The following is a 23,539-nucleotide window of genomic DNA, read 5'->3' on the forward strand; positions in this document are numbered from 1 at the left end:
AACGGCGTTTGGGGGACTTGTCGTGAAACGTGGTTCGGGCATTCATGTCCCCGAGAGGATGAATCCTAACGACTTCGGTGATCGTCTGACGTTTCCCATAGCGCCACCATGAGGTGGACGTCTGTGCTTTTGATCGAGATGTGGTTCAGACAGTTCTTGTTCCCCTCAGGATGAACAGCCATAACTCTGGTGATCCTCTGACTCTTTTCATCTAGCGCCCTCATCAGGTCAGAATTTGTCACCACCTGTCATTGTGAGCATGTTAGCATGCTAACGTGCACTTAGCTCAAAGCAGCATTTATGAGCGTTTATATAGAGCTTTTTTCCAGAGCACTTTGCAATGTACTCAGTCTCTTTCACCCATCCACACACCACACACTCACACGCTGGCGGCAGCGAACTACCCTGAAAAATGCTGTCTTGGTCACTGGGAGCAATCGGGGTTCCAGTGCCTTGCCCTTGGACACGTCAGCATGCGGACGGGGCGACCTGCTCTACCTGCTTAGCTGCAGCTGCCCCACAAGTTGGAGCACGTTCATGAGATTTCAGCATCAAAATTCCCCTTGAGGGCTGCATGCTCTGCTCTGTCTGTGGGCAAGTTTCATTCACAAAGGCCATAAGGGGACCTGAAACTAAATCCTAATGATACAGCTGCCAATGACATGTCATCGGATCAGCGCTGTTCTGTGACTGATTTGACATGAAGTTGACGTGAAATTCATGGATATGGACCAGAGAGTATAGCAGCCTGCAGCAGCTGATGTTACACTGTCAGGTGTTATAGCAGAGGATGATCCCGGACGGAGACCTGCGTAAAGACCCAGAGGCAGCGAGAGGAGGGAGAAAATTCAACAGCTCCTACTGAAATGTGGACGTTGGTGTCCCAAAGTATGCCATTAAAACCCCCTCTCAGCCAATTGGCAGCCATGATGATGAGGGTGATTCGGTCAACGCAATCATAATTTTGCATTTAAACTACAAATTCAGATTAAGGCATTTTGATTCTTCAGTGTTTTTCCCCCTGTGAGGAAATCTAGGCCTGTTCGTACCACAGATGCCACATGAGAACGAATCTTTTCATACGGGTGGTTCGCAAATAGCCCACAACACAACCCACTGTTTCCATGACCAATACGGCCTCCTCCCCTCAGGCCGCAGATATACAAGCCCCCGGTATTCAGAACCTCTGTCAGCCTCCATTTACGTCTCGAACTCCTCAACTGGGTCTAACTCACACACTAGCGCTTAAAAAAAAAAAGAAAAAAGGGAGGCATGAATCAAGTTACTAATATGCAATTTTAGACCTTTTAGATTTTAGTTTTTGAACGAGAGTCACTTAAACACTGTCGGTAAACTGGACTTATTTTCAACGTTCTTGCATCAGGCCCATTGTGTCTCACAGCTCATTTCAGAGGCCGGAGGACGTGTTCACTGCAGCCCTTGTTCAGCCATCGTCACTGGTGACGCCAAGTGCTCGTTGCATTGTGGGATAGCCCTGTGGATGTCACTAGCCACGACACAGTTACCTGATGCAACTGTAGCTCAACATGCGCGGAACCCGTGAACTTGCCTCATCGGGTGCAAACCCCCCAAAATCCCATTTTCATCTGTGGTTAAACTTTCACCCACTCTTTCAGATTCCAGGCGTGAACGTCACCAAAACACTCAAAAGGAAAATAAAACCAAAAAAAAAAAAAAAGGCCCAGCAGACACTCAGAGCGAGACGGTGCTTTTTTCTCTCCTTTTTTTTCTCTACGTTGCAACACAACCACAGTAGATCCTGCCTCACACAGACTCCACTGATCAGGCGTCATGAAACTGGCGGAGAGGACGCGTCCGGCAGCCCATTCCAGAGGCTGGACGAGCGTGTGTGTGCCGCTGCCTTGTTTACCACGTCGTCGTCGTCACCGATGCAAAGTGTGCCACCACCCTCACTCTTCTCTCCGACCCAGCTGAACTTGACATGTAGGTTCAGTGAACCCGAGACGCTGCGTCCAGCCAACAGCTGCTCAGTCGTAGGAGTTACCTGTCAGATATGCTTCCCAGCTGTTGGCTGATCCTCACGGCAGGAGTTTCAGGGTCGCTTCTTCGCCACCTCTGCCGAAACCGTTCAGGCCAGTTTAGGGAGCCGCGCCGCTGAGGATGCTTCTCATCTGTGACCGTAAACGGTGAGGATGTGAGCGCTGATATTTCAACGGTCCTCTGGAGGAGTAAACAGAGCCCGGAGCCCGACTCACAGTAATGAGTGTGGAGGCCGAAGTGGAGATTGATCTCAGTCGTGGTTAGCAGTGTCTTCATCAGACGAATGTTCAGTGGCAATGTTTTTTCTCTCTTTCTTTAAAGGACCTTTTTTATACAATTGATCAACTTAATCTCTCTCACACACACACACAAACACACACTCTGAGCCGAGCCTTAACCCCTGTATATTCACATTGTTGACTTGTACATAGACATTGTGTGTTGTTGTCCATTGTCGCTCCCGTATGTATAAGTCTCCTCTCACCTACTTGCCTCCTTTGTGTCATATGTGTGTGTTTTTTTTAACTTTTCCCTAACTATATGTGTGTGTGTGAGTGTGTGTGTCTCTTTTTCTTATTTGGTTTGATTTGGTTTTCCCCCTACTTGCTTGTACGCAACACTCCTCTGTGTACGTGTGTGTATCTTTGTTCGGCCTTTCGCCGTGTGCGTAAGGACGCCGAGAGCCACGAGAAACTGGAGCCAGGTTCCTCTTGTGTGCAAACGCACTTGGCCCAGCGAAGCTGATTCTGATTCTGATCCTGATCCCGAAAACCAGGGCTCGTTTCGCCACAGCTCCTCGAGGAAGTGAGGACTGGACAAAGTATCCTGACTCTCCGGAAACGTCCTCAGTAGAGCATGACCGATAAACCAGCTGGTCGGTATCGTCGGCCAGTAGCTAACGAGGCACATCGGTGCAGAAATGCCAACAATGTGTTTGAGGTGGTTTAGAATCGGTGTCTCCATTTTCAGACTTCGTCCACCAGAGAGCAGCGACAAGTTTATCTTTACACCGTAAAATGTCTGGAACTCTACATTTCTACAACGCACGAGGGGTCGACGTCCAAAGTCTTTGTTAATGTTCTGCATTTATGTAAGAAATGAAGATGTGCCAGATTTTTTTTATTCTTAACATAACAACACATCGACCACAACATTCCAGTATCAGTCAGGCTCCAGTGCTCACTTTCCAAAAATGTCCTCACTGTAAAGACTCACAACTCGGTCCACACAAAGACAGAAGAAAGACAAAAGCAGCAACACACACACACACACACACACCTGCACCTGCTTCTTATCAGAAACAGTTGAATGAAATGTTACACTGACAACGTCCTGCTCATGTTTGACCACGTCTTAGCTGTCTCAGGGCTGTCCATCGTCAGTCCATGTCTTATTCCACTGGTTGTTTCCTCGCAACATTTGTCAAATGAAGCTGAAGTCGCCTCAGTGAACTCACACACACACACACACACTCCTGAACATGCCACCTGAACATTGTAGGACCTTTACAGTCACAGTGCAACATCACCACATGTGTGTCCCAGTCTCTCAAACTGCACCGATGTTACCGTGTGTGTGTGTGTGTGTGTGTGTGTCTGTTTGTGTGTGTGTGTGTGTCTGTGTGTCTGTGTTTGTGTGTGTGTGCTACTCACGTCTGTCTCGGTGGCAGTCACTCCTGAAATGGGTCATAACAAGAGAAGAAGAGGAGGAGGAGGAGGAGGAGGAGGGGAGATAAAACCTGACGACTGTGCGAGTGTGTGTGAGAGACTGGATCCTTGCTCACCAGCAGAGAGAGAGAGGGGTGACCGCTGCGTATGGCAGCGGGTTGTACCATCTCGCACTCCACCGAGAGGGGTGGAGGAGGGGGGACCGGCTCATTCAGATGCAGGAAAGGGGGGAGGGGAGGGGTGAGCGAGCATGTACAGTAAGTGAGTGAGAGAGAGAGAGAGAGAGACGGGGGGGGTGACGACAGTGGTAGAGGCAGTGTGGAGCAAGTAAAGTAATCAAAGAGTAGAACAGAACAGAGCTGTTATCTCGCACGTTCAGGCAACACTCCACTGAACTGTGGTGAGAAGTTGCTTTGTTCGATACTTGACTCCTTCAGTTTTGGTATCAGGCAGGAAGTCCCTTGTGTTTGACCTGCGGAGTTGCCGTCCCCGCTGGTGGGGGAGGGAGACCGGCTTCCCGTCCTTTCCTTCGGCTAAATTCCAACAGAGCAGAAATCAATATGAAAGGCCCCCGACCGTCCACAAAGCCAGTCATCAGCCGGTCCTCTCTGTTAGAGACCCCGCCGTGATGTTTGACTCTAGCCTCAACTTGGAGACGCACATCGACGCAGTAATCCAGTCTCGCTTCTGCCGTCTCAGGAGCATTTGCTCAATTTTAAGCTTTAAGGACACCGACTCCATCGCGCACGCTCTCCCGTCCTCGTGATTAGCGTAATGACCTGCAGCAGGAGTCAGTTCACAGACTCCAAACTGTACGAAATGCAGCAGCCGGACTTCTAACAACGAGCAGGAGTAGACGGAGACCACATCACTCCTCTCTTAAAGTCCTTACGTTGGCTGCCAGCTGGTTTTAGGACTGACTTGAGGATCCTACTCCTTAAAGCACTGCATGGCCCCAGATCACATCTCTGAATTACCCGCCTCGTAGTCTAGTACGGAAAGACGACATATAAGTGGGAATGTATGAATATACATGTTTACTCTGTTCTTTTTTTCCCTTTTATGTCTTTGTAATTGCTGGTTTATAATAGGTGCTACATAAATAAACTTATTATTTTAATTGTTGTAGTAAAAAAACCCCAACGGTTGCCCGTGCAAGCGGCTAATTACGACCCATAGTTACGTCCTGTAGCTTGGCGACCTCTAGAGGCCATAGTGATTATGACAGGAGCATAGGATGAAGTCCGGGCGACGTAGAATAAAGAGCGACGAAGTCCGCGTTGGGAGGAGGATGTGTGTGGATGGACGGGTCGACAAGACACAGGACCACCACACAGGAGACCGCCGTTTGTTTCCTGTTTGAAACCACTGGCCAGCGTCGATTCTTTTAACCGTGGCCGTTCCGCAACCTTAACCACGTGTAAATGACCGTTACCGTGAAAGCAGAGGTCCTCCAACCCGAACAAAGGGCTTGTTTTAAAACAAAACAGTCTTTTCCTAAACCTAACCAAGTAGTTTTTTGCGCCGTGAACGCACCACAGCTTTAGCCGCGTTTTACACTGTTGTTACCGTGACGACGAAGGTCCGGTACGCCTGCCGCAGGGACGCCCCCGTGGGTCGTATCCGGGCGTAGGGACAACGGACCGACTCCGTGTGGTCTTGTTGGGATGAGGACGCGTCCGTTCCCCTCGAGGCGGGACAGTGGGCGGGCTGGAACGAGGTGTCATTGGAGCACTCCGTCCATTCAGCACCGGACTCCTACGACACACTCAAACTCACAGGCAACAGTTAAGAAGAAAAATCGATGCAGCAGAACCAGGCGTACTGGCTCGGTCTGAAATCAGCTACCATACAGAGCGCGGCATTTACTGTCTGGCATTTTGAGTTGAGGGTCCCAACCCTGCCAAAAACTCCTACAATCCAGTGCTCTGCAAAGTAAAAAAAAAAAAAATACACCACGCAAAATGAGGACGAAGAAAGGTGAGTGTCCAAAATCTGAAGGCTCAGCGCTGAGTAACCTGCGGAGCCTCTGTCATAGGGAACGAGTGGAAAAGGGAGCGATTCAAGACGCTGTCTTCAGATCAGGCGGCAGCAACGAGAAGCCGCGGTCGAGACGGACAGTTACCGCTGCAAATGAATGAGACGAGCAGGCTTCGTCGCTGACGGGGCCCCGTCCCCCTCGGACTACGTAAATGAATTCAAAACATCAACTGTCAAAATACCCAGAGAGAGGAAAGTAGTACAAGACACGAGCTTTGGATACTTAGGCGGTCACGGCCTCATGACCCGTAAAGATCACAGTTATTTTAAGAATCTTCGCATCCCGACCAACCAAACGTCCTTGTGTCACTTCATGCCTCAAGAATTAAACCAGTAATGTTCACATCGTAGACCAGGACTAACTCAGATCTTAAGCAGCCACGGGAACTATCAGTGCTATAAGCTGAACGCGTCCAGCCTCTATGGCTGCTAAAAGAAACCCGCTGAATCCGAGGGATAAAATCAAACAGTCAAATCAAAGTAATAAAACGTTTCCACAAAACGTCGCCTTGTCGATCCGACACCGGAACCAATCGGCCGTTGGATGAGGGGAGGTCCGGGCGTTTCCCGTCACGCCCTGAGGTCTTGCAGTCGGTGGTTCCTGGCTCTGAAAACCGCTGCTTGATCCGACCTCGTGAGGTTCTCGTTGTTTCAGGTTTGCCAGACGTCGGGATCAGGCCACAGCGCCGGGCCACAGACCCATTCGCAGTCTGCCGCTGTATCTAACTACCTCATACCGTCATTCGGATTTCCACATCAGGATTTTACTATTGCCGTTTCCGGCTTTGGGTTACATTCACAAAGCTGACTTGACTTGAAGAGAGAAAGTACGCTTTGTGTCGTCCGCATGCACCGGCCCCTTGGGCGCGCTCTGTCTCGGCCTCGAGCTCCGGTCTCGACTGGTCGTAAAGTCACAGTCCGGCTTGGAGGTGATCGGTTCTGTTCAGGACTCCCAAGAGCAACGTTTTCTGAGTATCGATAGGGGAAGTAAATGGGATGTTTACCTCCAGAATTTAAGCAGCTTTGATAGGCTGATAAAAGCCAAGTCTGAGTTTAATTAGCATTTATAATTTGGCCGAGGTCAGAGGAAGGGAACGCGCTTGCCTGCCGGACCAACCAGCCGTCATCTAACTGTGTTTTAATTACAAAACCCATTAAATGATTTCATTTTAATTAAAGCTGTCCTATCTAATTAAGATATGATGATGAGGAGCACCGGGGCGTCTCCTGGGTTTCATTATTTATCTTGGAGTTAACCTCTGTCAGCCGCCCCCAAACAGCCTCCCAGCATGCATTTCAACGAGGGTTTATCCATCAGACTGCAGGGTCAGTCCAGCACGCACGCACACGGCCGTATATAGGTTAAAAAATTCACCCAATTCTGTTTCTCATTCTTTAGCATTGGCTTGTGTTTTGTTATTTATTTTCCTTTTTTTTAAATCTATATTTGACATCTTATGCATGTTTTTAACTTCTTCTCCCAAACAACCGGTGCTCACTTTATTAGGTACACCTGTACGCCCTCCAGCAGGTCTGCCGTGACTTTTATGACGCCTATATCGGTCACCGTTTAGTGAAGGTGTTGTTCCGGACTGTTTTATATTCAGAGGCGTTTCCAAAATTCTGCCCTCCCCCCATATTTTCAACTTCTTGGAACTACTTATCTGAGGTTACTTGTACTTGCACCTAAGGGAGATTTTGAACGCAGGACTTTTATTTCTAGGGGAGTGATTTTACATTCTTGTACTGGAACTTTTACTGAACCACCGCTGCATAGGTTAGAAGCCTGCAGGACAGTTTTCTGTTCAGGCCTAGTTTGAAATTTCTTCATAGGCAACAAGAAAGCTACGCATACAAATTCAAACAAACATGAATTTCAAAGAGCGAGTGCTTGACTGTAGTCAGTTTATTTTTGTGTCTGAAAAGACTAACTTGGTAGGTCAGCTTTGTTTTCAGACCTCTGGGCCTTCATGTGGTTTTGCAGGACTCAAAGGACTCAGGCTGTAATTAGTGACTTCACCGACGTAGAGTAAATAACCAGCGTTTTCCAGAAACGCAGCTCGGCCACATGTGAGGAGATGTTTTTCTGATTCTGACTCAACCCTCAGCTGCATGTTTGGAAACAGAAAACTCCTTTTCTGCAACACACGGGTGCAAATGAAGGACTGAGGCACCACCTGGTGGACACCGGCCACACTGCACCAACACCCTGTCACTGCAGAGCAACACACTCACAATGACCTGTGAATGTTACCACGTTATGCATTTGTGAGAATCTATTTTTTAAATAATGGATTTAATTCATCTCTCACAGATGTAGGAACAGAGGGACGATATTTCATAGTATTTCTGACCCATATGGCATCGTAGCACCTCTCAATCATTACAATGTTCACTGCCTGTGTCTGAGCAGATCTGGCCTCATTCTCCTGACTCACTTCTTGACTCTGAATGTAAATATTAACACTTTTCAACTTTAAAAAAAAAAAAGACATTACAACAAGCTCCATCACAGGCTCTTAACAAGTATTTAACAGTTTTGCCGTCTTCGGCCGGCGCCGCGTCGCTCGTCACACCGCACAGTCCGAACATTCAGGGCGATGACCGATCTGGTGTTGGCGTCTTAGCAGTAGCGGGGCTGAAAATGCAACTAGTGCAGTGCTCCGACATTAGGAGTTCGTCGTCAGAGTAAGATGAGGCGGCGGCGATGCCTGCGCTCAGCCAACAGCTGCCAGTGTCGGTGCCATGAAGCTGTGAGCAGGCATTCATGGTTCCCAGAGGATGAAGCCTACTCTTGTGATCCCCTGACTTCCGTCGTAGCGCCACCAGCAAGTCAAAGATTTCTGGGAGCTGCTGGTATCCCGCCAATGGCGTGGTGTTTTTATAAATGTACGTCGTGAAAAATCCCATTTACCGGGACAGAAAACGTCCTACAAAACACACCACAACAAGAGTTTGAGGCTAGCATTAGCATGCTAACATGCTCGCAATGGCAATGCTGACATGCTGATGTTTAGCCGGTATAATGTTTACCATGTTCACCGTCTTCGCTTGTTGGCCTGATGCCGGCACTGGATTTAAAGTCAGAGGATCACCAAAGTCCCTCCAGCGCCTCCCGGTGGGTCGGCAGAGTCATTACACCCCATCCTCTGGGGACCATGACTGTCTGTACAGCAAGTCACTATTCTGTCAGTAGTAAATCAAACCACATTGCCATCGTATAGAGCCCTGCCACCTCTGTGGCGGCATGACTAGATGAATGAACCTCTTTATTTGGTCCATACTGTACGTTTAGCTTTCCCTGGGCATCTGTCCACTCGCGACGTCTCCTCCCGCAGGGGACGGGAAATCTCTCGATACACCAGGGTTTGAGGGCCGACGTCTCTCTCCTCACTCCTCTACTTCCACTGGTGCAGAGAAGCTCACACAGTTTACTTGCTGAAGTGTCCCTGTGGCCTGGTGTATACTGGCCGAACTAAATGAGCCCTAAAATTAGACAAGCAGAAGGGAAAACAGACATTTGCTCCGAGAACCCTGAGCATTCTTTGGGATGTCACTATGTTTCACAAACTTTAATTAGGCTTCATTTTCGCTTAAGTACACAAACCGTCAGTGACTTTGAAGACCTGTGCAGGCTCTGCATAAAGAGCAGTAAAATATCATTCTGGGTCCTACAGTGTGTCCATGAAAGGTAATGTTCATATGTCATTTTTGATTTTTTTAAGGATTTCCATAGTTTGCTGAACATTAAATCTAAGGACTTGGTGAAGACCTTGTCAAAATACTTTTCTATTCACAAGCTTTAACGAAGATCACGTGCATGCAGTCTAATGCTGTTCGTTCCTGACAGGAAAAAAAAAACAAAAAACTTTCATGGTCCATTCTGGTTTGGTTTCATCCAAAGCACAATTTTTGAAGGACTTGAAGGGAAATGTGAGCTTCGTAGCAGAGCCATGCAGCGTCGCTGCAGCACGTCTGCGGCACTTGAGTGTGACCTTAATCGAATTCTCAGTGGTGTCTGAGAAGAAATATTACTCATCTTTACTAATAGCAGGGTTCTACACTCAGGGGACTTTCAAATTCAAGGAGTCCTCAATGACATTCCCGTAACTCGTCTGGTGGAATTCGCAGAGACAAAAATCGGATCTTTTTTGGTGCTTTCAAAACCACCCGTTTCATTGTGTTATCTGCTTCGCCTGCTCAAATCCACAAACTTCTAAGGCGTTTTCAAGGAGTCATGTGTAAGTGCCGTGGTACATTCTTATAGGAGATTATAGTGTATGTTCATACTCTGCCATTATCATGCCTTATATATGACTTTGAGATTATATGAGTTGAAGTTTGGACCTGTAGCAGCTGCAGGGTCTTTTCTTTCATTTCTCCCAGGATCCCTGGATCTTTTTCTGGCCGGGGGGGGGGGGTATATAATCCAGGCGGGGCTATAGGCTGCCCTGTTATTTAGGAGCCACACGGCGTTCTCCTGCATGACGGCAGGTTTAGGGTTTCCAAAAAAAAGTGGGAGTTTATAGTTGCTGTAATTGGAGCAGAAGTCACACTCTTGAAATTGAGAGCGAATTTGAAATAGTCACCAGAATGTCGCTGCTCTGTTGCGCAGATGATGATTAAAAGACGCCACTGCCAGCTGACCCCTTATAATTTGCGAGTCTATTTCTGAGAATGCTGATGGATCAAAATTTGCAAAAGCACGTTCCAGATGTGGGAGCCGCCCTCCTCTTCCTCCAGCTCCCGCCTCCAAACTATCTGACATGGAGGAGCTCGGAAGAGGAGGAGGGCGGTTGCGAGTGAGAGAAATTTGGCAAGTGCCCTTGAAAAGCAACAGAACGAGAGGAGATGATTTAGTTGTAGAGCAGCAGTGGAGGAGCTGGGGACACAGAGCTGATCTCCTGTCTGCCGAGTGTCCATCAGGAGCAGGTTTCCCAGGATGAGGATGGAGGTTTTGTCCGGGACGAAGGCTGTCGGGGTCGTTATGTTGATGCTGAGTCTTCACCAGACGTGCTTTTCTTCTGCTCAGGTGAGTGCAGGCCACATTAAGGCCAGTTAGGAGCCTGGAAATTCACTCTTTTAGCATCCAAGCGTCCGCAGACCTGTTTCTCTGAGTTCTAACGGAAGCGTTCCGTGCCCGCAGCACTTCTGCGTAAAGGAGATTAACGCACGAGTTAGAAAAGTGGCTCCCAGCCACACTGACGCCCGTCACCTGCGATCGGAGGTCACGTGTAAACTCTGCTTCTTCTTTAGGGGTCAAAAGCCAGAAAGGTTGAGAACTTCTGAGTCAGAGAACAGACGTCCTGGGCAAAGGCTTAATGTTTCAAAAGTATAATTTACTTAATTCTATACACCCAAGTCAATTAAAACCAAATTCTCATCTACCAAGATGGGCTGGGCAGGGGATGTCATTCAATTTCCTAAGGATGATAATGTGGAGCAGTATTGTTTGGTGTTGCACGCCGTAAGAAGTTAAACTAAAAAAAATGTATGTATTTAGCTGACAAATACTTGGGAAATACGAGGGTGAGGAGGTGGTTTTTTTAAAGGTTTTTTGTAAAGAAGGAAAGTTGACATTTTAATGGTAAATTCATCTGAAAGCAACTGGAACTTATTTAAATGCAGAGTTGGTCTGAGTGAAAGTTTTGAGAGGATTTTAGAGATTTTGGTTCTATTTTGACCTCCTCTGTTTCCACTTTCAGTTTTGTCTGGAGTCATTGAATTATCATCGCATGCATCAGTGACAGTAGAGCCAAAATGAAAACTAAAGCTACGTTTCTATTTTTATTTAATCCGATTCGATTTTAGAAGCAGCCTTTTCCATTTTGCTTCGGTTTCCTCATGAAGTGTCTGTTGTGGTCTCAAGAATGTCGCTGGTTGCTCTGGCGTTTCCTCCGATGTCCTTATCGGCGGTAACGTTGGTCCGACACGTTGAACTCAAGTTCACCTCGCTTCACATCCACCACTGGGTCTCTTGCCTGCGACGGACCACTGCGGGGCAGCGGCGGCGTGCAGCGCTGTGTTATGCTGAGCGCAGTGTCTCGGCCGTCAGTGTGAGGTCAGCGGCGGGCTCGGGGACAGTTTTCACCCAGGTGCTGCTGCAGCTCTGAAAACCTCACCTCTATGTATAGACCTCACACCTGAAACACACTGCAGACTGGAGACGGACTGAAGTTAGTGGTCTGGTGCAGTCTTCGCCTTCTTCTTCCGGATAACTGGAAAAATAAATGTAGACAGTGCGTGTGATGATTTTTGTCCCTTTAATAAGACAATTAATCTACAAACTTCTGTTATTGTGGTTCTGATTAAGATTCTTTATCCTTTACTTTCAGGAAATCTGTGGTTTTGATGATTCTCTACCTTGAAAGCTACACCAATTGCCTTGTCAGCTCATTGTTTGGGTGTTCTGGTCCACAGCTTTACTGTTCTGGTTCACACTCAGCTGTTGGAAAGAGGATTTTCTCCCCGTCTCTTTGTTTCTCTGGTCTTTTAACTTTGACAATGAACAGATACCGGCATCAGAGTCAGTCCTCTAACCTGTCCCCGTCCCATCTGCAGGAGTGCCCGTCCACTCAGGACCTGCTGAGCTCGCTGCGGCAGGTGGAGAAGATGCTGGCGGTCCACGAGGCGTCGTACCAGCAGGGCCTCCGCGCCATCAGGAAAAAGATTAGCGCTCTGCACAACAGCACCGTGGCCATCTTTAAGACCGCCAAGAACGGTGAGAAATGAAACCGCGTGTACGGGTTTCTCTCGGTGTAGTGCACCTGACAGGAGGAGGTGGCCAGAAAATCCTCACCTCAGACCATCTCAGTGACCTTTTTGGAGGAAAAGGCTGATGTCAAGCAGGTGTAATGGAACAACAAGACTGGGTCTAAACCCAGCATGTGGCTGGACTCGCCCTTTATCCGTTTGCTTCTCTCCTGCTCTCTCTGCTCACATACACAGTAATTTAATCCAGCTGAACTCCCGATAATGCTGTTGTCATTTACACGTTTTTCTGTTTCTGTTGTCTGACAACGAAACGAGTATGAAACAGTGACTGAAACGTGGCCCGTCAGGACGACGTGTTAACCAGCAGTCAATTCCAAGCTGCTGCTCTGCTGCTGAAATCCTGGTCTTATAACCAAGACGTCGTCTGACAGAATCACCAGACACATGAGTTAAAGACAACGGCTGATGCTGTGATTTCAGGTGTATTTACCTGTAAAATGATCAGTCAGAGAGAAAGTTAGAGGCTCATTCACGACCATGCAGCTGCCGTGGGGTCAACTGAATGTGACGCATAGAGAGCTGTTGCCTGCGGAGGTAACGGGGCAACAATACTGGCGGAAAATCAGGAAATCACAGCCTGACGTAGATGACCCAGACTGAGGGAAACGATTTCAGATCAAGAGTGAACGGTTTGTACGAGGCAGAACCGAGAGCAGCACATGATGCTGAGAAGCAGCCAACTGGGATGCCGCAGACTGCATCAGAATGTAAATAAATATGAAATAAATATTACGTCTCTGACCTGGTATCCCCGTCCTCCTTGATATTTTTTTTGCCAGACTTGAGATTTATTCAGTCTCAGTGGGACTGGAGTGTGGAGTTACACAACTCCGGGAATTCAGATTCTTCAGTCAGTCAGTTAGTGTCCAGTGTATACAAGAGTCCAGCTCACATGGACCAAAAAAATACTGTTGCAGCAGTGAAATATTTGTGAAAATAAACATGGACGTGACTTCTTACATTAGCTACGGAGAACTTTGTCTTCTGTCCCCCGAACTACACAAATGAAGAAGCAGAACTCCTCTTGAATTGAGGACATAATGACTAAATACTACTCTTCAGTCTCACGTGTCTGTTCCTACGGCCGACGGTGACGTCCCGGAACGTAATGGTGCTCACAGATCTTTGACGTTGGGTTAAAGTCTGCTCCACACACCGAGGCTGTTTGTCATCAGACCATCGTGTGTTTTAGCTTTGTACCAAACACCAACTGACCATCTCTCTTTTTACATCGGGAACAACTTCCACCGGGCGTCACGGATATTCCACGGAAGTCTGTTTTGAGAAATGAGAAAGGAATCAGTCATGTCCCATTTAAAGGTGTCTCTAGTGAGCGGTTGTTCACAAGTCTGTTCCGAAGTCCAATCGACTCACATTTACGTCTGATGTTTAGAGGGTCCCATCCCTCATCAACACCACTGGCAGAAACTGGTGCAAGTTCACCGAAGCCTGAATGTCACACGCATGATCTGAAAGAGGACAAACAGTAAAGATCTTTATATAGTTTGACTTTGCTCAGCACTGATTCCTGGTGAATTAACTAGAACCACTAACAATACTCCTTAAAAGTGAGACGCTCGTCCAAAATGACGCCTAAATGATTACGCCGGTCAGCATACGACGGCACTGCTAACGGAATCAGAGAACCGCGATGGTGAAGACTCGTCTCCTTGTTTCACACCCAACTGTTGGGGAAACCATCCTGCTCTGAACTCATTGACTTGAATGCAGGCCACCGGTGCTGGATAAAAAGGCCCAGTGGGTTTTATAGCTTCCACCTCCTGTCAATGACACAGTCCCACGGGACGTGCACTGTGGTCGTCAGTGTATTTGGGCCCAAAGTTAAGTGAAAGTGGTTGGAAAATCAATGGAGATATTGGCTTGCTCTGCAAAATGTCACACTAGTGTGTTTTCAACAAATGTGTAAATTTCACCATTTTAAAAATTTCAAAATTACTCTTTTGGCTGTTAGGTTCATCCTAGACTGATGCCTCACAAGGATAAAGGAAGGTCAAAGGGTTAATGTTTATATATTATATTAGGGTAGGAATAAACAGAAAGATCGGCAGGTAGAGCAACATCGGCTCCGAGGGTAAATTAACACGTCTCTATCTGCTCCCAGCGTCCTGCCCCAAACCAGAGCTCCCCGCTCACGGCCGCAGACTGGGCAGGGTGTTTGGCGTCGGACACGAGGTCCACTTCCTGTGCAAACCCGGCCACGAGCTGATCGGTCCACAGACCCGAGTGTGTCTAGAGTCTCTGAAGTGGAGCGGCCAGCAGCCGATGTGCAGACGTGAGTCAAGCGGCCGACTGACCACCGGTTACTGGAGTTGTGGCTGTAGTTTTGTTACTTTTGCTTATTTTTCCTCTCAAGTCTCGTTTCACTTTCGCTTTTCAGGCTTCAACAGCACCGGTAACTCCCTGGCCTCCTTCTCTCCTGCTGCCTCCTCCTCGTCCGTCCAAGTCTCCGCTGCTCTGTCGGCGTCCTCCTCCTCGTCTCCCTCCTCGGCATCTTCATCCTCTACCCTCTCCCCCTCCTCACCCACGTCTTCCTCCCCCCTGTCCTCCGTCCGACCGTCTCAATGCACTCACTTCCTGGGCTCCACCCGCTGCACCTGCGACGTCGGTTTCACCATATCAGGCCGCAACAACAACATCTGCACAGGTACTAAATGTTTTCGTACAAGTAACTGGTTTGTACCGCCACTACTCCTGCCTTCGACGCTCTCGTCTGTGTTTCAGATATCGACGAGTGTCATCTGTTTCCTATCGGTCAGCCCGGCCGGCTCTGCGTCCATCAGTGTGTAAACACTCCCGGCAGCTTCCACTGCTTCTGTCCAGACGGGTACGACCTCGCCAGAGACGGCCGCAGCTGCTCAGGTCAGGGTTCGCCGGTCGTCCTATCAGTTATTCGTTATTTTATTCAGTTGTGGTTGCAATTCTGGCCTCCGCTCTTCTTTTGTCCAGACGTCGACGAGTGTGAAAACCGGATGCACAACTGCACGGCACACCAGGTGTGCGTGAACACCTACGGAGGTTTCCAGTGTGTGACGGTGGAGTGTCCTCACGTGAAAAACGCCACGTACATCAAGACGTCGCCGATGTAAGATCGCACCATCCAACTCCACTCAAATCCTCCTTCTTCTAGCTTTATCCTGAGCTGTGCATTTCACTCTGGCCTTCTCCGTCATCCGGGGAGCTCGCACTGCTGTTTGTTCCAGCATTGCAGCGCTACGCATCTCCGCGCCATCGTCTGTAGGATGTCAGTCAATCTGTGACAAGTCAAAACAACACTCTGGGTTCGGTTAACTTCCTAGACCAACCATTTCGTGTCACCCGTAGCCAAGACTTGTCATATTATGGAGCCATCACAGTCCTGGACTGACGTCTCCCGGAACCTCTTGCAAATATCTTCAGATGATGTTACAAACAACATGAACACATGAGGAAAGGTTCAGGAAACGTTTTGCAAATGTTTTAACAACCTTTTTTTTTGGGACCACCCCCATTCCACAGCCATGCTGGGCTTGGGGGCTCTACTCATGGCTACATGCCTGTGTGGAGGGCTGCTCCCTCAGGGACCCAGAGCCACCCTCTCCTCTCGAAAACATGAGAAGGAGCATTCGCTGCATGTGCTGATTGGCTCACTGATCTGTGGGAACCCAGACCCAATCACTTCCTTTTCCGTCTCCTTCCAAAACACACTGATAATCAGATGACCAACATTTAGTAGAGACCAGAAGAACATGGAAGCAGCAGAAAAACCCATCGCGTTTGGCTTTCCCTGCTAACTTTCTTTCTACAGTTTCCTTCCCGTGTGCTGCTGTGGATGTGTCGACAGCACCCGCTACAGTGTTGGAGAATAACGCCAGCTCCTGCAGAGACAAGAGTGTGGGTCGCACGTATATGTTGGAATTAATCGTTGCGAAAAGTGTGCGCGCACACAAGATCGCGCGTGGGTCACCACACACAGCATGCTGGGAAACTTGAGCTAAATGCTAACGTCAGCATGCTATCGTGCTCACAGCGACAACGCTGACGTGCTGATGTTAACGCTCACCATGTTCCCCCGTCTTAGTTTAACGTGTTACCATTTGCCAGTTAGCACCAAACACAAAGAACAGCTGAGGCTGATGGGAATGTCACTAGTTCTGCAGGTGTTTGGTCATAAACCAGAGTGTTGGACAAATTAAAATGTTGACCCGATGATGGCGCCAGAGGGGAAGTCAGAGGATCACCACAGTTATTACGGTTCATCCCGAGGGGAACGTGAACGTCTGAACCACACTTCATGGCGATGCATCTGATATTTTGGGGGTTGGGGGTGGACCGACTGACATTGCCATCCATGGAGCCGTGCCGCTAGTGGGGCTAAAAGCTCCAACCAGCCACGTGAAATCAGAGTTTTAGCATCTTCACAGCGCTTTGCGGTGTCATCCACCAAGTTCTGCAGAGCTATAAAGCTGAGCTACGTCTAACGTCCCCCCACTGTTAACTGCGCTTTTAACTAAAATTCAAGGCCTCTGATTGGATGCAGGTTTTTGGGTTTGTTTTTTTTCAAATCACTTTTAAACAGTTTGATCCAAAACGCAGAGTTGACGAGAGTTTCTCACTGACCCCCAAGACACTGTTAGCTGGTCAATTAGCAAGCGGCTAACAGACCAGCTACAGGGAAATTGCCTCTGAAGAGCACAATGAAACTGCAAAAAAAAGCAACTGGAGAAGGAATGCAAACTGGGCAGATGCTGGAAAGAAAACCATAAACCTCTCACCTCGGAAGACAAAGCCTCAGATAAAATGTAAATGACAGGGACGGAGACAGAGGGGGAATTGAAAACAATGAGTTTCACATCCATGTCACCCACTTCCTTTCTCCACCCGACATTTAGATTCCCTCCACTAACAGCTACTGGGCTGCGAGTCAGACTTAGGCTCGGCTTCAGGCGCCCCGCGGGGTCTCCAGGCTCCAGCCGGGTGATCAGCTGACTGGTCGAGAGGCGTGAAACATGTTTATCGCGGTGGACGGGAGCTAAACGTGGTTGTCGAGTTCCGGTTTATTCCTACGGCTGAATCACAATTGTATCTTTCAGTGTTGCTGGAAGGGCAGTGCTGTGGTGCACAGACTCTCCAGAGGGCATCTCTACCACATGCAGGGTTAGGTTTAGGTTAAGGGATGTGTTAGTGTCCATTCTACCAGAGAGGCACTTGGGCTGTAACTTCAGAAGCGGAGATTACAGGAAGTGTACCGTTAAGTCATTATCCGCAGATTAATAAAAATTAAAAAGGGCACTCTGACATTTAGGACTAGGACACATGGTGCTGAGGGGCCGAGAAACGTCTTGCATGGGAGGGGTCTTTACTTTGAGTTGTTTGCTTAAAGATACAGAAAAATGTTAGTTTAGCTTCCATAATGTGAACTATTTCTGAGTAAAACAGAATACGTGACCGGGGTGTCATTCCAGGAGGGATTTAACCAAATTGTTTAGGGTTTTGATATTGTTCGAAAGCAGGCGTGCTGTCTCTGGAAAACCACAATGGTTCATAGTTGGAAACCAGCCTTTGTTCAACTGTTGAGGAGACAGGAAGCCGAGGAGGAGGGAGAAATAAGTATGAATCCCAGCCTCTTAGACCAACACCACGCCATCCTGGCTCACTGACATCCACGCAACCACACCTAAGACCCATTACATCGCCCGGCTAACCGCTATGACCTGTAAGCTAAAGAGGACAAGACCAGCTCTATATGATGGGAGCGGTTTGCCAGTCGCCACAAATCACATCTGACGTCTTTAAACGTCTTGTTTTGTCCAACCAACAGTCCAAAGCCCAAAGAGATTCAGTTTTCTGAAGCTGGAACCGGCAAATGTTTGGCATGTTTGCTTGAAAAAATGAATTAAATGATTATTTGATTAGCAAAATAGTTGATTAATTTTCTGTCAAGTGACTAATCTGTGAATTGTTGCAGCTCGAGCTCTGGTTAGTGTTGTCAGAGACAGACTTGTTTTTCTCTGTTTATCCTCAGGATGTACGAATGCTGTGAGATAAAACTGTAAATACCATAAAATAACCACCAACCTCACTGTATGTTTCACCTTCTCCAGGCGCTGTGAGAGGAACCCGTGCATGCTGGGGGACAAGGCCTGCACTCAGGCGCCAAACTCAATCTCCTTCCACTTCCTGTCCGTGGTGTCCAACATGTCCGCCCCCCGCGTCCTCTTCCGGGTGTCGGCGGCTCGCGTGCTCGGCGACACGCTGCGCTTCGGCCTGGCGGGCGGACGTGGACGGGGCCACTTCAGCGTGCAGCGCTCGGGCCGACAGACCGGCACGCTCCTCCTGGTGTCACCCATCAAGGGTCCTGCCACTCTGGAGGCCGAGGTGGAGATGAGCGAGCTGGAGCGCAACGCCCTGCTGGGCCGCTACCTCACCAAGGTCACCCTGTTCGTCTCTCCATACGAGTTTTAAGTGAAGGATAGGTGGGGGGTGGGTTCAAGGTTCATTAGGGTTAATCTGCATTTGGTGGCAATTATTGACCCAGTTTACCCAGAAAGAATTAGCCTGAAGTTCTGTAGTCCAACAGGAATCACAGAAGAAATCCTTTTCAGAAGTCAAACATCACGTTACAGTGAATTCTTGAATATATTGTTAATTGGAAGAAATTGGGCCAGAGTTCGTGTTTGACTGACAGCAGCCTCAGCTTGTGCCCAAGGTGCGACTCGGTTTCCGCATCCAAACAAACATGGTGGCTGGAAATGACATATCCCCCTGCTCAATTTGTACAACGTGAGCCAAACTTACTTAACTTAAATTCCAATCACTTCTGTGGCATCTGTATTGTTATTACAACATTTCCAGACACAATAACCTCACTGGATAAACTGAAAAGTCCCATCAAGTCTTTCTGGGGTTAAAGAGGGGAGGGTGGGAGGGTGTCAAACCACTGAGTGTTTCTGGCCTCTTTGTAGGTGACTTACTGTATCTGCTGAGCTTCTGCAAAACTGTGAATCCTCTATATAATGTAGCCAGGTAGCCCATGGAGATCTAGTGCTCGGGAGTTTAGTTTAACCCCACGGGTTTTCAGTACTGCAGAGAAAAAGTAAATCACCTCTTCCACTGGTCCGGAGAACCGGCTTCAGTCTGGTGCTTTCACGACTGATGAATTCAAGGAAGTGAATTCTTCGTCCGACTCTCACAGATCGTCACGGTTGGTGAACGGGAACGGTGACATTGTGGCTAGAGCTGAAACGATTCCTTGATTACTCCATTGGTGTTATTACATAATCAGTATATAATCTGTATTGATTTTTTTTTTTAAGCAAAATTGTCGAAGACCCACCGGTCCCAGAATTTCAAATGTGAATATTTGCTGGTTTTTGTGACTGGACCTTAATAAAACAAGCCAAAGGTAATTTTTTTAGGGTTAAATCCACCGAACGAGCTACGACAGAGCAAATCTCTTGACCAATGGAAGAGCAGGAGGCGACACGTGGCTTTGAAGTTTCTACCTTTTTTTTTGTTTTGTTTGTTTTTGGTTACATCATGAAACCTCGGCACCATTGTAGAGAAACACACTGCAATCAATACAGTAAAAAATAAAGAACGGACACATTTCCCTGTGATTACGACCTCGGTATTAGCTTCACAATCACCTCATAATCTCACTTACGCGGGGAAGATTTTGTTTTTCATAATTATGAGATGCCAAAGTCACATTTTCGTGTTCTTTTTCTTTCATTAGAGAATCTCAGTGAAGAAGCATCCTTCTTTTTAAGCGCCTTGCATTGATGCTAGAATTTCAGGCCTAATACATAAAGGAATGAGCCCTTTCTCAGCCTGAAATGTCCGCGCACCTTGCAATGATTTCCGCCGTAAGTCACGGTGTTCGGACTTTTCTGTCGCCTTTTCTTTGGTGAGCGCACTGCTCTTCTGTACCTGTTGGAATACAACAGAATCCAAGCCGACTACCAACAGTTGAGAGGAACTTGATTATTTATTCTCTGTGTATTAATCCTTTTAAAGATGAATGAGTGTACGAGTTGTCCCCAGTTTGTGTAGTTCCCGCGTTCTCTTCACATTTGGGTCACGGAGCTGAGATTCCCTTCGCTGTTGGCTCAGAATGAGCAAAACATCACCTCAGCGGGGTCCAAACAACCGCCCCGACATTGAGCCTGCACTTGTTGACATTTCTTGCAAATTGGCACCATTGAAAGTAGCTGAACCGGCCGAGAGCAGCTCCCGTTCTCAGCGTAGCCACGGACCCACAGACAGAAGCCGCCGGATCACTGCGATACTGAGGGAAAACCTGAAGACCTGATGATTCTCAGGCAGGCTCTGCAGTGATAAGGAACGTGTGTTTTTTTGTTTATGAAGTGTAAGTCACACTGAATCCACGTGTGTCACGTCCGTGTGTTCAGGTTTGACTGAGTTACGACTCAAACGAAGATTTGAGACTTAAACTGCGGCACTCGGGGTTTTGGAGTAGCTCGAGTGCCTCCACGGGTGGATCCTCATAGATTTACCTTTTAGAAAAACACATGCGGAGCTCTGTGATTTGAATGTAAAAATAATGCGTGAGCAGCACAAACTGGGACCATTTACGAGTCAGTATATTTCTGCTTTTCTCCAGGTGAACTGGAGGGTTCTGTTGCTTTGTCTTTATTCTGATTCTACTCAGCCTCAATGACTCTGTTCAACATAGAATAAACATGTTTACCCCGACACCGTGTCACGTGCAGGCTTAACGTCTCCCCCGTGTTGCGTTAGAGGCCGTAAACCGGCCTGGAAGGTATTTTTGGATGTTTTGAGACGTCCGAGTCTTAAACTGCCGTGTTCGACAGAAGCTGCGAGGTCGACACGTTTCGGTGCGTCGGGCTGAAGAATCTAACACGGGTCTGTCAGACGGCCCGAAGCCTCCACAGACCAGACAGAACACACACGCAGACGTACAGCCATGTATGTTTACACTGTAAGTCTGTAGACACATTCTCTCTCTCACACACACACACACGTATGGCTGCATGAAGACCACACACTGACTGGTGTGTGTGAGGATTCGTAGATTATAGAAAACCAGATAAATATTTTCAGAAAATTCCACATCACATAGGAACGAATGAATAAATATTTCTATTCAAGTGTCACACACCTGAGGGTGCAGAGCCGACGTGGGCTTACAAGACCCTGGATCCCTGACCTCCAGGGGCAAGAGGAAGGAAGGAACTCTGATACGAACTGCAACGCTGTCCTACGCTGACGTTAGGCATTTAACACAGACTGAGCTCTGTCAGATGTGTGTTCCCTAAACCAAACACTACACTGAGCTGTCACGTCCGACTGACTGTGACGCACAGCGGGCCTCCGTTTGGAAAAGTGCAGCTTGAGGATCACGACAGAACTGAGGGTCGAAAAGTAAGATTCTCACTTGATTCTCACCCTCCTCCGAATCGACTACGTACGAAATCGTAGCGGCCAACCGGGCGTCACCCCGACCTGGAAGACGTTCCACTGTAACACTCCAGAGGCCACATGGTGAAAGTCCGAATTACAAGACGGAGAGACCCCAGCGACGGCGGTGCTGTGAGCGTCGCCGTGCTGGGGTTCATTAGGTGTAACGCCCTCCACGTTCACAGTTCGAGTTTAGCATTTCAGCCCGCTAACGCCTGCTAATTAGCGCCACAACCAAAGCATTTAACAAATTGAAATTTTGACCTGATGAAGAGTCGGAGGATCGACAAAGTTATGACCGTCGATCCTGAGGGGAAGGTGAGTGTTTGAATAAAAAAAAAGTACGGCACATCCACCCAGCGGTTGTGGAGAAACTTCACACAAATATGAACCTCGTGGTGGCGCTCGAGGAAAAGTCAGAGGATCAGGAAAGTCACCGAGATCCGTCCTCTAAGGGACCGCGAACGTCACAACAAATTTCCCGGTGGTTTTAAAATAAAACAGAAGCCAACGAGCCACCGGTTGTGATCGATTACCTCCAGGTCAAATGTTGAGCGCAACAGCAGGAATGTTTTCCTGCCACACTCTCATCAACCAAAACCACTGGATGCAGGAAGGAAGAAAGAAAGACTACATTCAAAAAATAAAAAATAAAAAACAAAAAATCAACATGGAAAAATGAAACGATAGCAGGCTATAACGCAAAGTGCACCGAATATAACTTAAGATTAACAGGCTCCAACACGTAAAACCAGAGACATGTTCTTTAATTTGTTCAGAGGAGACACTTCGCTGTCAGAGTAACGGAAGTCGGACTGGATTTAATCACGTCTCCCTGGTCATAGTTAGTATTGTGTTTCAGTGCTGCGTCTGGCCGAGTTCACACACTCAGGCAGATTTTTAGATGAGGATGAACCTACAACAGCGTCACTGTAATTGTCTGCCTGCTGTTTCACTGCCGCTGACAAGTTCCCAGTTGAGACCAGGACAAACAATCGTTCCAGCCTGATAAGTCGGACCGAACGCTGTCTTGTTTTCAAGGATTTGTCTTTCAGAAATGCAGATGCTTAGCTCCGTCTCTCTAGCTCCCATTGATTCGTGGGTCTGGGGACAGGTCCAGAAGCATTCGGCCATTTCACCAAAATCTTTTTATAAGTTAAAGGGAGAATTTTGGATTAGACTCTTGTAAATTTAAATGATTTGAGACCCCTCCTGCCCGAGGGCCTAACGAAATGTTAAAGGGCTCTGTTCGCTAAAGTCCAATGTCACGAAATACACCTGCACAACAACGCAACCCGAAAATGCCCACGTTCATCAAAACCGCAGACACTTAAAGAGGAACTCCACGGATTTTAAACATCAACGTTTCCAGGTGTTGGGAGGGTACGACTGCGTATGTGGAAAGTGAAAGGCCTTTAGAGTCTGAAAAGTAAAACAAAAAAAACCCTGGGGATGTGGAGTTAGAAAGAAGGGAGCACACCAGACCATTGGAGGGAGTTCAATCCCGAACCAGTGGAATACTCATTACATTTAGAGGAAGACATGGATAATGGATCATTCTGGTTTATTACAACATGGTTTTCTTTATCATTTCG

General features: G+C 47.8%; 2 protein-coding genes across 3 annotated transcripts in view; one reads left to right on the plus strand and one right to left on the minus strand.

Annotated features, from left to right (window-relative positions):
- LOC120793379 (RNA-binding Raly-like protein) overlaps positions 1–3,776 on the minus strand; it is a 55,761-nt gene extending 51,985 nt beyond the window's left edge. For both annotated transcript variants that reach the window (XM_040133391.1, XM_040133390.1), the window contains exon 1: positions 3,675–3,776. In XM_040133391.1, the coding sequence (XP_039989325.1) occupies positions 3,675–3,711 (37 nt within the window). In that variant the 5' untranslated portion in view covers positions 3,712–3,776. The remainder of the gene's footprint in view (positions 1–3,674) is intronic.
- A 6,895-nt stretch (positions 3,777–10,671) lies between these two features.
- On the plus strand, positions 10,672–18,965 carry LOC120792924 (fibulin-7-like). The gene is made up of 7 exons (XM_040132322.1): positions 10,672–10,761; positions 12,291–12,450; positions 14,626–14,796; positions 14,902–15,168; positions 15,246–15,383; positions 15,471–15,606; positions 18,605–18,965. Exons 1-7 carry the CDS (start codon positions 10,672–10,674, stop codon positions 18,963–18,965), a joined length of 1,323 nt encoding a protein of 440 aa, XP_039988256.1.
- Positions 18,966–23,539: the final 4,574 nt, after the last annotated feature.

The sequence above is a fragment of the Xiphias gladius genome, chromosome 8 (assembly GCF_016859285.1).
Source record: "Xiphias gladius isolate SHS-SW01 ecotype Sanya breed wild chromosome 8, ASM1685928v1, whole genome shotgun sequence".
Classification (NCBI taxonomy): domain Eukaryota; kingdom Metazoa; phylum Chordata; class Actinopteri; order Istiophoriformes; family Xiphiidae; genus Xiphias; species Xiphias gladius.